This window comes from Canis aureus, chromosome 7, assembly GCF_053574225.1.
Source record: "Canis aureus isolate CA01 chromosome 7, VMU_Caureus_v.1.0, whole genome shotgun sequence".
In the NCBI taxonomy this organism is placed as follows: Eukaryota; Metazoa; Chordata; class Mammalia; order Carnivora; family Canidae; genus Canis; species Canis aureus.
Window position 1 is genome coordinate 6,415,616 of NC_135617.1, and position 15,016 is coordinate 6,430,631.

The 15,016-nt window shown below is 35.4% G+C and overlaps 1 protein-coding gene across 5 annotated transcripts in view; it reads right to left on the minus strand.

Moving 5' to 3' along the window:
• The window catches only part of CEP57L1 (centrosomal protein 57 like 1), a 69,094-nt gene that overhangs the window by 17,759 nt on the left and 36,319 nt on the right, over positions 1 to 15,016 (minus strand). For 2 of the 5 annotated variants that reach the window (XM_077902848.1, XM_077902849.1), the window contains 4 exons: positions 11,301 to 11,383; positions 9,049 to 9,214; positions 6,650 to 6,829; positions 5,181 to 5,302 (listed from right to left, as the gene is read on the minus strand). In XM_077902848.1, coding sequence (XP_077758974.1) covers positions 5,181 to 5,302; positions 6,650 to 6,829; positions 9,049 to 9,211 — 465 coding nt within the window. In that variant the 5' untranslated portion in view covers positions 9,212 to 9,214; positions 11,301 to 11,383. The remainder of the gene's footprint in view (positions 1 to 5,180; positions 5,303 to 6,649; positions 6,830 to 9,048; positions 9,215 to 11,300; positions 11,384 to 15,016) is intronic. The other 3 variants (XM_077902850.1, XM_077902851.1, XM_077902847.1) reach the window with 2 other exon arrangements.

Sequence of the window (15,016 nt, forward strand, 5' to 3'; positions counted from 1 at the left end):
CTTTCCCACTGATCTGCAATGGCACTCTTGCTGTATATTATTTCCATGTAAGTGAGTCTATTTCTGGTATATTTTATTCCTTTATTCTGGTTATCTATCCACATAAATATGTTAATTTTGATAGCATTACAATTTGTTTCAAGATGTAGTAGAGCAAGATTTCACCTTATTTTTCAGAATAGTTTTGTTGTTCTTGGAGCTTTGCTTTTCCATATAAATTTTGGAGTCAATTTTTATAGTTTCTTGAAAAGTCTATTAAGCACTTGACCCATTAAAATCCAGTATCTATCGGGTTGCCTGGGTGGCTCAGCGGTTGAGCATCTGCCTTCGGCTCGGGTTGTGATCCTGGGATCTGGGATCGAGTCCTGCATTGAGCTCCCTGCATGGAGCCTGCTTCTTCCTCTACTTGTGTCTTTCATGAATAAAAATAAATCTTTAAAAAAAATAAAATCCAGTGTTGATACTGTTATATATATACACACATCATTTTCATTGCTTTTATTTCTTTCCTGCATCTATGACCTTCCATCTAAAATAGTTTTCCTTTTGTCTGAAAAATGTCCTTTAATGTTTCCTTTAGAATGGATCTCTTGGTAATAAATGATCTCAGTATTTGTTACTCTTTAAATGTCCTTATTTCATCTTTCTTTCTTTCTTTCTTTCTTTTTTAAATAAAGATTTTATTTATTTATTTGAGAGAGAGAGAGAGAGCACACTCACGAGAGAGCAGGAGTTGGGTGGGAGGTGCAGAGGGAGAAGGAGAAGCAGACTACCTGCTGAACAGGGAGCCCAACATCAGGCTCAATCCCAGGACCATGGGATCATGACCTGAGCTAAAGGCAGACACAACCGACTGAGCCACCCAGGTGCTCCTCATCTTTATTTCTAAAGGATGTTCTCTCCAGGTTTAGGATTTTAGATTGGCAGGTATTTTCTTTTAATACTTAACTATATCAGCCCATTGTCTTCTGAATTAAGTACTTTCAGTTAAGAAGTCAGCTGTCACTTTAATTGTTGTCCCTTTGAAGGTAATCTTTCCTCCCAGTAGCTTTTAAGATTTTATGCTTGTCTTATTATTTATTCTGAGGTGTCTAGGTATATATTTCTTTTTATTTATCCTGATTTAGTTTTATAGGTTTTATAGAATTGGTTTTTTTGAATCTGTGGTGCGATTTTTTAAATCCATTTTTAAAAATTCTCAGTCGCTATCTCTTCAAATATTGCGTCTGTCCCATTCTCTCTCCTTTCCTATCAGAACTCCAAAGACTTAAGTTTGACTTTCTCACTCTAGCTTATGCCTCTTGCTCTCTCTTCTAAATTTACTCTCATTTTGCCTCTTGGTGAGCAGGATGATTTTGCCCTCTAGTTCACTAATTATCTCTTCCAGTCTACTGTTAGAGTCATCTATTCAGTTCTAAATTTCAGATACTATATTTTTCAGTTCCATAATTTTTATTTGATTCTTTCTCAAATCCGTTTTGCCATTTTATGGTTTCCAATGCTTTCCTGAAAATGCCAATCTTGTTTTTTATCTCCTTGATTATAAAAAGTATAATTGTTTTATTTTACTTTTAAAGATTTTATTTATTGATTGATTTGAAAAAAAAGAGTGGGAGGAGGGGTGGGGGGAGAGGGAGAGACTCTATGCTCAGCTTGAAGCCCCATGCAGGAATTAATCTCATGACACTGAGATCATGATTTGAGCTGAAACCAAGAGTCAGACACTTAACTGACTGAGCCACCTGGGTGCCCAAGAATAATTGTGTCTTTCAGAGCCAGCACCCAGTTGGAACTAACTTGTAAGTGGTTACATAGTCTGTTATAAATGCTATTTCTTTTCATAGTGTCTTCTTCAAGTAAAATTTATTTAAATCCTAGCCAATATAGAGCATAACATTAGTTTCAGGAGCACAATAGTGATTGCCAAACAGTTCCACGTATCACCTGGTACTCATCACAACAAATGTACTCCTTTATCCCCAAAACCTATTTTATCTATCCCCCCACCTACCTCCCTTCTGGTAACCATCAATTTGCTCTCTATAGTGTCTGTTTCTTGATTCTGTCTCTCTCTCTTTTCCCTTTTTGTCTCTTAAATTCCATATATGAGTGAAATCATATAGTATTTGTCTTTCTTTGACCAGCTTATTTCACTTGCATTATACTCTCTAGTTCATCCATATCATTGCAAATGTCAAGATTTCATTCTTTTTCATGGCCAAGTAATGGTCCATTGTGTGTGTGTGTATGTGTGTGGGTATACATACACACATATCTTTATCTATGAGTTGATGGGCAGTTGAGCCGTTTCCATAGTTTGGCTATTGTAGATAATGCTGCTATAAACGTTAAGGTGCATGTACCCCCTTAAATCACCATTCTTGTATCCTTTGGGTAAATACCTAGTAGTGTGATTGCTGGATCATAGGGTAGTTCTATTTTTAACTTTTTGAGTAACCTCCATACTCATTTCCACAGTAGCTGCACCAGTTTGCATTCCCACCAACAGTACATAAGGGTTCCCCTTTTTCCACATCCTCCCCAACACCTGTTTCTTATGTTTTTGATTTTATCCATTTTGACAGGTGTGAGTTGAATATCTCATTGTAATTCTGATTTGTATTTCCCTGATGATCAGTGATGTTGAGGATCTTTTCATGTGTTTTGGCCATCAGGATGTCTTCTTTGGAAAAATATTTATTCATGTCTTCTACCCATTTTTAATTGGATTATTCTTTTTTGGAGTGTTGAGTTTCATAAGTTATTTATATATTTTGGTTACTAAACCTTTATCAGATATGTCATTTGCATGGCACCTAAGTGACTCAGTAGGTTAAGTGTCTGCTTTCCGCTTGGGTCATGATCCTGGGGTCCTTGGATTGAGCCCTACATTGGGCTCCTTGCTCAGTGGGAAGCCTGCTTCTCCCTCTGCCTTTGCCACTCCCCCTGCTTCTGTTCTCTCTTGCTCACTCTCTCTCTCAAATAAATATGTAAAATCTTTAAAAAAAATATGTCATTTGCAAATATCTTCTCCCATTCTGCCAGGTGCCTTTTAGTTTCGTTGACGGTTTCCTTTGCTGTGCAAAGCTTTTTATTTTGATGAAGTCCCAATAGTTTATTCTTACTTTTGTCTCCATTGCCTCAGGAGACATATCTAGAAAGAAGTTGCTACAGTCAATGTCAAAGGGGTTACTGCCAATGTTCTCCTCTAGGATTTTAATGGTTTGTCTCACATGTAGGTCTTTAATCTATTTTGCATTAATTTTTGTGTTTGGTGTAAGAAAGTGGTCCAGTTTCATTGTTTTGCATGTTGCTGTCCAGTTTTCCCAACACCATTTGGTGAAGACACTGTTTTTTTTTCCATTGGATATTCTTTCCTGCTTTGTCGAAGATTAATTAACCATACAGCTGTGGGTTCATTTCTGGGTTTGCTACTTTGTTCCATTGATCTATGTGTCCATTTTTGTGTCAGTGCCAACTGTTTTGATCACTATAGCTTTGTAATGTAACTTGAAGTACAGAATTAGGATGCCTCCAGCTTTGCTTTTCTTTTTCAAGATTGCTTTGTTATTCAGGTGTCTTTTGCAGTTCCATACACATTGTGGGATTGTTTATTCTAGCTCTGTGAAAAATGCTGTTGGTATTCTGTTAGTGTGTACATTAAATGTGTAGATTGCTTTGGGTAGTATAGGCATTTTAACATTTTTTCTTACAATGAACATGGGATGTCCTTCCATTTCTTTGTGTCTTCTTCAATTTCTTTCATCAGTGTTCCAGCAAGGTAGAAGTCAAACTTTCCCTAAATACAGATGACACAACATTCTATACAGAAAACCCAAAAATGCCACCAAAAAACTGCTAGAACTGATTAATGAATTCAGTGAAGTTGTAGGATACATAACCAATGTACAGAAATCTGTTGCATTTCTTTGTCTTTTAAATTTTTTTTATTTGAGTAGGCTCCTTGTCCAATGTGAGCCCCATGTGAGGCTTGAACTCAGAACTCTGAAATCAAGACCTGACCTTTGAGATCAAAGTTGGACCTTCAACCAACTGAGCCACTCAGGTGCCCTGTTATATTTCTATACACCAATAATGAAGCAGTGGCAGAAAGAGAAATTAAGCAATCAATCCCATTTACCATTGCACCAAAAACAGTAAGATACCTAGGAATAAACCTAACCAAACAGGTGAAAGAACTGTACTCTGAAAACCATAAAACACTAAAGAAAGTAACTTTTGTAGTAGCTTAACTCCTTCTGCCTGGTTATGTCTGATTGAAAGTTTCTCACTGTATCAAAGAAATGTTTGTAGAAATAATTTGAGGTCCCCAGGAACATTAGCTGTTCAGGATCACTTCAATCCAATTTTAGGGACTAAGATTTTCTGGGTTACTCTGATAGAGTTGTAATTTGGGTTGTTTTCCTTCTTGATCACCTTTACAAAGCAGTCAGAGCACAAGAGATTTATCAGGGTTCCTATTCTTGGTAGACCCTGGAATCTACTGTTAGTTTCTTAAGCCCTATAAACTTTTAAAAGCATTATTTAGGGGTACCTGGGTGGCTCAGTTGGTTAAGCATCTGCTTTTGGCTCAGGTCATGATCCCAGGGTCCTGGGATTGAGTCTACATTGGGCTCCCTGCTCAGTGGGAAGTCTGTTTCTCCTCATCTCTCTGCCCCTCCCCCTATTATATGCACGTATGTGCATGCATATGCTCTCTGCTATCTTTCTCTTTCCAATAAATAAATAAAATCTTTTAAAACAAGCATGATTTAGCTTCTCAATGGACTCTTCTGGAATCAGAAATTCCCTAAGAAGATGGGGCCTGAAACCAACCTCTCTGAAGGTCAATCTCTTTGGATTTAAATACACACATAGATTTTGAATTGGTGATTTTCATCACTTCGTTAATTCTCCAATGCCTTTATATATTTTTCCCTTTTCTTCCTTTCTTTCTCCCTCCCTGTGTCCTTTCCTTCCTTCCTCTTTGATACCTTGCCTAGTTTTCTTGTTTTTCTCTACAGAAAGCTTGGTCCAAATGACGTAGTCTGCTTCACTGTAAGTGGAAATCTCCTCAATACAACTTCCTATCCTACTTAAGATTATAATACAATTTTCCCATGACATTAAATATTCTTCAAAATAATATTAAATTATATTCCTATAGAAAATATGTTTACCTGTTGTTCTAGGATCATATTCTTCTCTCGCTCTACATTGAGAACCATTCTCTTTGTATATTCTAGTTGCTTCTCTAGAAGAGTACAGCGAGACTGGGCTGAGCTTAACTGTATAGTAATATCTGTGAAAAAGCAAAAGTAATAATGTGTTATCACATAAATCAGAGATTTGGTTATCACAAGAAATACATTATATAAATCCAATCAAGAACTAAAAGTTTAAGGATTCTTTAGTTCTTTTTTTTTTTTTTTAAGATTTATTTATTTTATTCAGCGTGAGAGAGAGACTGAGAGGCAGAGACACAGGCAGAGGGAGAAGCAGGCTCCATGCAGGGAGCCCGACATAGGACTCAATCCCAGATCCCCAGGATCACACCCCAGGCTGCAGGCGGCGCCAAACCGCTGCACCACTGGGGCTGCCCGGATTCTTTAGTTCTAAGTACTGACTCTGTAAGAGCTGTGGACATACATTTTGTGAATATCTCATTAACTGAATATAACTAGTTTAACATTGTCTTCCCCTAAAGACTCAAAGAGCAAACTTCTGCTTTCAGTGAGATTCAGTGACTTGTGGAGTGATAAAAGTCCTGGCTATTCTTGGGAAATGACATCATCTGGAAAAATAGAGGACCTAAAGTCTCTTTCCTATCAATATATTTTTCTCTTTCAGGAAACTCAGGTATATGCATTCTTCCATTCCCATTTCCTCTGCTCCTGACTATTGACAGCATAATTTCCTAAGCTGTAAGCAACCTCTTTCTAATCCTTTAACTTTTTACTTTCCTTAGTTCTTTCTTTCACTTTTGTCCATTTATCTCAGAAAAAATTTTTCTCATTTCTTCACTCTATTTATAAGTTGAAACACAAACTTGAACCTTATTTATCAGGATGAATGTAGTAAAAGGAAAAAGAAAGCCATATATTATGAAGTAAAAATTATATAAAGAACTTACGTTCTAAATCTCTAAAACTTATGTCCAGATGTCCTTTTTGTAAATTCTACAGAAACCTCTACTTACTATTTCCTCTAATTTCCTCTAATTAATCTTTCAAGTTAATCAAAGTTTTTATTTATTTTTATGGTTTCTGTATTTAATTACTAGTGTTGCTTTATATTTTCAAATTTTAAAAACCAATGTTGACTGAAAATATAAAGTATTTCAATTATATTATGGGTAAAACTAGATTTTGTTGGTATTCTGAAAATATTCTAATTTCTAAACACAATTTGTCTAAAAACTTAATTTTTCTTTTAATCTCAAGAATTTACAAACTGGAATAAAATGTAATAGAAGTAAGCTCAAAATGATATCCATTTAATGCAAATATCAAATTATCTGTGAAAAAGGCCTCAAGGTTTGAATATATATAAGAATAAAGAATTTGAGTAAATCTTAGACTGGGCTTATTATTTTCAAGTTGTAAACTCTGATAACTCCTTGTTTGTGAGAGCTATGAGATTTCCTCACCCTTTTTCTGCTTTATCAGTTCCTGGTGTGCCAAATTTCTCTCATTTGTTTCTTTCTCCAAGGCCTTTTTATATTCTGCTGCTTCTCTGGAGAGAATGTTTAGGTTATCTTCAGCTTGTGTTCTCTCCAATTCTAAACGATGAATCTTTTCCTGAAGAGTTTTTAAGGCTAACATAAGAGCTGTTGAAAAAAAATTTGCTTGTTACTTCAGTGAAAATTTGTGAACACTTAGTACACTTATTGCTTATTAGTAGCAATAAAAGTGAACACTATATTTTTGTTAGTGAGCCAGAAAAACATATAAGCAATATATATCCCCCCTCCCCAAATCACTAAAACTCTACAGAGGGACAAACTTTTCCAACATATCCTCCAAAAACAGTATATTTATGATTATATTTAGTTATTTTCTAGATTTGAGACAACTAATAATCAAAATTTAATTCAATAAAATAACTATCTTCAAATAATGTACAGCCTAGGAGTCATAAGAATCTGAGTATGGATAAAGAAAATGAAGATATAGTATCACTCATTGACAAGGAAATTTAGGTTTAATGTTAAAGCTGTTTTTCAGTTCTTGATATTTTTAGTTTTAGTTAAATCACAAACACTTATTGTTTCTTTGTCTAAGATATAGTACTAATAATCAGAACATATGTGTTACAATACAACTTCTTCCACCAGAAAAAAAAAAAATTATGACCTAGTGATTTAACTCATGTCAGGCTTGAAAGATTTTAAATGGTATATACATACTACTGTGATTTTGATTTAGCTATATTAATATCATCATGATTCAGGTAAGTTCAGAGTTATAAAATTTTCAAATAACACTTTCTATTCAGTTATAACTTCAAACCAGAAAACTAGAGAGGAATGGAATATAAGTAAATGTTATAGGTTAATTTTCCTATGCCAGCATACCTTGCTTTATTGTGCTTCACTTTGTTGCACTTCACAGATAACATTTTTTATAAATTGAAGGTTTGCGGCAATCCTACGCTGAGTAAATTTACTAGCACCATTTTCCCAAAAGCATTTGCTTATTTCATGTTTCTGGGTCACATTCTGGTAATTCTTGCAATATTTCAAACTTTTCATTATTAATATATTTGCTTAGGAGATCTGTGATCAGTGATTATGACTCACTGAAAACTCAGATGATCTTAATATTTTTAGCAATAAAGTATTTTTTAGTTATGATATGTAGTGCATTGTTTTTTTTTTTTGAGAGACAATGCTATTGCACAATTAATGGTCTACAGTATAGTCCAAATGTAACTTTTTTATGCATTGGGAAACCAAAAAATTCATTTGTCTCAGTTTCTTGTGATATATATTCATTTTATTGTGCTGGTCTGGAACCGAATCCACAGTACCTCCAAGGTATGCCTGGAGTATTATATCCAATTAGAAATAGGTTTGCTAGAGATTACTATTTGGTTCTTTTTTTTTTTACAAATGAGATAAAGAAATTATATTTATTGCTCTTTAGATACGCAATACCTGGTTTGCTGATTTGGAATATTTCTTGTGAATTTTTTACTTCACAAAGCAAGTCTATTTATTAGTGCTAACCATTATTACAGAATATTAAAAAACAATGTGATAACCAGCATCTTAGAAGGTAATTTGTATGACATAGGTATGCCTGAAGTTATAAATGTTTTCCTAATTTAATTCTGAGATCCTCCTAAATTTGTTTTCAACACTACAATACTTGTATTTTGTAGTTACTCCAATGTACTAGCTTCCCAAGGAATTTTCAAGGGTAATTTTGGAAACAGGCAATTTCTGAATTTAATCCTTGAATAAGATACAACTTTACTTAATTCACTAGTATTTTAATCATATAGTTTAGAAGGATTCCAAATCTGACTTTTTAGGTCAAAGAGTATTTTCCTATTTTCTCATGATATTTTAGGATAAATTTGTAATATGTGTCTAGTTGGTTAATTTTCATCTTTTTAAAAAAAGATTTTATTTACTTATTTCACAGAGAGAGAGAGGGAGAGCATGAGCAGAGGGCAGAGGGGAGGGGCACAAGGAGAGGGAGAAGTAGACTCCCCACTGAGCAGGGAGCCCAATGTGGGGCTTGATCCCAGGACCCTGGGACCATGACTTGACGGAAGGCAGATGCTTAACAGATTGAGCTACCCAGATGCCCCTGGTTAATCCTCATCTCATAGCTCAAGAAGCCAAAATAAAAAATGTTAAACAACTTATCCATGGTTATAGAAACTTTAATCAACATCGTCAAAACTAATAGTTTTTTTAAACTAATAGTTTTATTAAGATTAAACACACAATCATATTATTTTTTACATACAAACATAGTTTTATATAACATATTTCATATCATTCTAATTCTAAATATTATTTTATATTAGACTTACCTTGGCTATTTGGACTATGAAGCATTTTAGGAGAGGTACCTTCGAAGTTTGCATAGTGGGGAGTCTGAGAGGATTCATTATTCTGGGTAAATGATGGAAAAAACACTCTTTCTGGAGGTTTAAGATAGCTTCCGACTATACTATGCATTAATTCAGAATCCATTATCTGTAGAGAATAAAGGACTAATGTAGTATGGTATCATTCTTTCATATTTAAATGACAAAAATATTAGACAAAAATTCAAGTGAAACAACATAAATACATATCATATACTGTGAAGTTGTTTCTTTATGAAATTAATCATCACAAATTCAACTATAATAACTCAACAATACAAGGAAGAAAAATGACTATTTACTATATAAATAGTATGGACAATTCTGCTGATTTTCAGTGAACACATGCTCTGGAATGAGCACTAATTATATGGGTGGTGTGAATTTACTGGTTTCTCAGTTGATCATAAATTCATATACCTCTCCTCATCTAAGTATCTCTCTACAAACAGTATAACTCTAGGGTTCTTAGGGAAAATATAAATTTTAAAAGACAACATAGCTTTGAAACACAGGCCACCTATATAATCCAATCCTCGAAGACTGATTTTTTTTTTTTTTTAAATTTTTATGATAGTCACACACAGAGAGAGAGAGAGAGGCAGAGACACAGGCAGAGGGAGAAGCAGGCTCCATGCACCGAGAGCCCGATGTGGGATTCGATCCCGGGTCTCCAGGATCGCGCCCTGGGCCAAAGGCAGGCGCCAAACCGCTGTGCCACCCAGGGATCCCCAAGACTGATTGTTGAACTCCAATGTACTGTCTTCCTAAGGAATTTTCAAGAGTAATTTTGGATATGTCAGTCTCTGAGTGGTTGTGGAACCTAATGCAGGGCTCAAACTCATGATCATGAAATCAAGACCTGAGCCAAGATCAAGAGTTGGACACTTAAACAACTGAGCCACCCAGGTGCCCCAGTGCACCAGCATTCTAATCATAGTTTAGAATGGTTCTAAATCTGAAGAACCTGAAACAGCTTTATTTTGGCATTCTGGGAGGTTTTATTTAATTTTAATTTTTTATTTTTTAGGAGAGTTTTAGCAGATAATTTTTTGTCTAACTTTCCCCAAATCATTTATTTTTCTTTCTGTAATTTAAATACTTTAGAAAAGGAGTCCCTTGGTGGCTTAGTTGGTTAAGTGTCCAACTCTTGATCTCAGCTCAGGTCGTGATCTCAGGGTTGTGAGATTGAGCTCTGCGGATGGGCTCTGCACTAAGCTTGGGGTCTTGTTTGAGATTCTCTCTCTCCCTCTCTCTCTCTGCCCCTGCTCCCCTCTCTCCCTCCCTTAAAAAATGAAATAAAAATAAATTGAATATATTAGAAATGTATTCTACTTAAAGATTCTAATCAATGTTAATTAAATTCATAACCACATTGGAAGAAACAGTAATAATTGTTCACACAAAAAACAATTCTTTAAAATGTGAATTTAGGGGTGCCTAGGTGGCTCAGTCACTTAAGCATCTGGCTCTTAATTTTAGCTCAGGCCATGATCTCAGGATCATGAGATCAAGCCCTGTGGTGGGCTCTGTGCTCAGCATGAAGTCTGCTAGTCCCTTTCCTTCCCCCTCTGCTCCTCCCCTGTTGGGACAGGTTCTCTTTCTCTAAAATAAATAAAATCTTTAAAATGTAAATTTAGAATTCCATTATATAATTAGCCTATTTTAGTTTTTGAGAACTGCACATTTTCAGTGATTTTACTTCCTTCCCAGTTCATAAGGCAAAGAAAGACATTTCCCATGACTGTATTTCCTGGGAGGGTACAGAATATACTTCATTCAGTAGGCTTTCCTACTTTAGCCACTGCCATGATTGGCTGTCTTGAGGATGTTCTGATTTGTCTATTTTGCAAGTTATATAACCTATGGGCACCTGAGTAGTTCAGTCAGTTGGGCATCCTGCTCTTGATTTCGGCTCAAGTCATGATCTCAGGGTCATGGGATCAAGCCCTGTGTTGAGCTCTAAGCTCAGCAGGGAGTCTGCTTGAGATTCTCTGCCCTCACCCTCCCCTCTTTGCCCCTCCCTCCCATTCACACACACATACTCTCTCTAAAATAAAAATAAATAAATCTTAAAAAAATAAAAATAAAAGTTAAATAGTCTAGGAAGTGTTGCTAGAATATTTGATGCTCTTTGCTCTTGAGAAGCAATCATTTTTTGCTATTGTTATTCGTACCATCTACCATTTACTAACCAGGTCTCCATCCCTCCAGGTTTTTGCTGCTCAGATACTGGCTGCTCCCCATGGGAGACTGCATCTATCTAAGTTGCTGTTTCCTCGAAAAACAAGAGAACAAAGTTAGTCACAGCTGGCTCACAATGAAGCAGAGGTAGGATCCCAAAGTACAGAGGTTCTGAACAGGGATGTACATCTTCATAAAGAGGTATGTGGCTGAAGCTGGAATTACTCAAGATATCTCAGTTTTCGGCTCCTGGTGAGTTTCTCCAATAATAAGAAGAGTGAAATTTTGCCATTGGTCACTATACCCTGAGGTCCTCGGGAGGATTCTGCTTCCTTTTTACCAAATATAATATTTGTTTTACAAACTGGATTTTGCACCAGTTAAAAAATAAATTCAAATTTGAGGTTTTTAATGTAAATGAAATGACTACTTAGAAGATAATATGCCAATAAGTTAAAAATTAGACTAAAGTTTATTTAAATGTGTAAAAACATCTTAAAGTGGGCATAGGCAGAATAACAATCCACTGGTGGGTGAAGAAAAAGAAAGGAAGCAGTAAAGAAATGAGAGAAGACATGCTATGATGCTCAGAGGACGTCACTGTAATAAAGGTCCCAGTTTAACCCTTGCAATCTAGTCCTTTGTTATAAACAAGTGCCTAAGACCACTAGAAGTTTATTTACATAAAGAACTTTGGCATTCTAGGAGAAAAACTCACTCTGAAGATGGAAGAAGTATAGAAAGCTTGACCCAAAGTCAAAGCCTTACTTGATGGAGGAAAGGAGATGACCACCGTGGTGGTCATTCTTATTCATCCCTGATCCAGTCCCACGGACCTACATGTTGGTGTTAGGAAGGGAGAGGACTGTAAGTAAAAACTGAGAAATATTTCACCAATATTTCTATAAAAGATTGGGGCATTAACTGTCCTGCCTTGTATGGAATGCTATATTCCAATAAAGAGGAAAGTTGCTAGAGACCACTAACAGTTTTGGCATTTTGAGGTCTCTGTGCATTGTTCATACTGTTCAGCAAGAGAGAGAGAGCAGCTGAAAGGAATATATTCATGGGCATGTATGACAGAAATTTCTAGAGAAAAAAAATTCTGAAAATAAAGAGAGCTGCCTAAGCCCCAACCTCCAAGGATTCTGACATGTCTGGTACGGAGCCTAGCTGTAGATCATTAAAAAGACCTCAGGAAATCTTGTGGAGTATTTCAGAGGATTTGCAAGTGGGGCAAAAGGCTGTGAAATGTGGGCCTCATTTGCATCAATAATCTGGTAAAGTGTAGGGAAACTCAAGTTATAACTAGAACCATTAATGACAGCTTGTATACAACCAGGGAAATTACCCATTTTCTCTATGGTATATAAAATTAAGATACCTTCATGGGCTACAACTAAGGAGCCACTGCATAAAGAATTACCACCCCCCCCCAAAAAAAAACTGTGCTAGACACAAATACTGTACTGCAAAGCCTTTTAACTCATTCTTTAAGAAGCAATTGTTCCAAAATGGTCCTTTTTAACAACCAGCATCTATTCCTGCTAGTGGCTGAATATGCCATCATTTCTGCATAAACCTATAGGACTACTAGAGAGGCGGCATTAGGAGACAGAGATACTACAATGGGTTCTAGGAATGGGGTACTCTGTTTCCTATACTGCTAAATTTTGTTGTTAGTGTTGTTTTTGAGAGAGAGCGAGAGCAAGAGCAAGAGAGAGAGAGAGAGAGAGAATGTGTGTGTGAGATAGGGGCAGAGGAAGAGAGAGAATCTTAAGCACAAAGCCCAATGTGAGGCTCGATCCGACCACCCTGAGATCATGACCTTAGCCAAAACCAGGAGTTGAACACTTAACCAACTGAGTCACCCAGGCACCCCCCCCATACTACTAATTCTTTCAAGTTTAGATTTTTCCTTAGTGAAACTAGAGAAAGATCAACAGCTATTTCATTTACCTGGTTTTCTTTGTGTATGCATCTAGGTTAGCTTACCTTAAGAGTAAACTCAGTAAAAGTTTAAACTAACTGTATTTTATTTTTAATATATAGCACTTTAAAAAGTACTATAACTATTGAGTAGGATAATTTGTGGTTACAGAACTTGCCTTATAGATACCCTAATAGATATTACAAACTTATAGTATACATCTAAAATGTTAAGACAGTGATATAAAAACCAACTGATCAGTGGAAACTAGTACATATAAGAGTTTAACATAAATACTTCCATGGGTTTACTCCATGTTTGTTGATTAAATAAATGTTAGAAAAATTTTAGGAAAAAGAATATAGCTAAACCTTTATCTTACTCCATACATCAATGGAAATTTCAAATATTTCATAGAGCCAGCCAATAATTAAAAACTTCAAAAATTATTTAAAAAAAAATGAATAGCTAAAATAATCTTAGAAACAGTAAGGTGTTTCACATTTAAAACTATGGTAAAAATAGGGACGCCTGGGTGGCTCGGGAGTTGTGCATCTGCCTTTGGCTCAGGGCGTGATCCTGGAGTTCCTGGATCGAATCCCACATCGGGCTCCCTGCAGGGAGCCTGTTTCTCCCTCTGCCTAAGTCTCTGCCTCTCTCTGTGTCTCTCATGAATAAATAAATAAAATCTTTATTTTATTTTTTTAAAATAAAATCTTTAAAAAAAAACTATGGTAAGAATAAAAGATACAAAGGCTAAATTAAAATTCATACTATAAAATATAAAAATTACAAACAAAAGTGAAAGGCAAAAGAATTCAAAAGAGGGACACCTGGGTGGCTCAGTCAGTTAACCCTCTGACTCTTGATTTTGGCTCAGGCCATGATCTCAGGGTTGTAAGATCAGTCTCTGTGCTCAGTGGGGAGTTTGCTTTCTCTCCTTCTCCCTTTACTCCCCTCCCTTCTCCCCCACTCATGTGCTCTCTCTTTCTCCAAAACAAATTAATATATCTTAAAAAAAAGAATGAGAAAGAAAATATTTATAATGAAGGACAAAGGGTTAATATTGCTAATATAGAAAAAGCTTTTATATAAATAAATTATATAAATCTAGTATATAACACCATAATAGAAAAATGCCAAAAGATTACAAGTCAATTTACAGAAAAACGTAGCCAATAAAAAAATAAATCTTAGCAATAATGAAAGAAAAGCAGTTATATCCAGTTATAAAAGTAACCTTTGGAGTTTGACCTCAGTTCAAATCCTGGACCTGCCACTTACCATCTTTCTGACTTTCAGAAAAACTTTTACTTTTCTGGGTCTCAATTTCCTTCTCTACATAATTAGAATGTATCTCATAGGGTGCTATAATTAGATAAGATAGTGTATATAAAGCACTCAATTTATGTCTGCAGAATATGCACTTTCTATGAGCAAAATATGTATTTGATAAATGACAGCCATATTTATTTTAAAAAAACATATTTCCAATGAATTATAATGGAATGGGACAGAATTAAACCTAGTAGAAAACAGAGTGTGTCTCATGTGGTAAAGGTAAAATCAACCCATATTTATTTTAAAAGAAAACAAGGAAATACCATTCTTTTACATTTCAAAGTTCTTTTAAGGGCACAAAAATAGGCCAAAGGTCTAGAATAGTCAGAACACTTTTGAAGAACAATAGTATAAAGAAATTTGTCCCGTCACTTATCAAGACTTAACATGAAACAAAAATAATTGAAGCGGTGTTACAGTTAAGAGGGACAGATGAATAGACTAATAGAACACAAT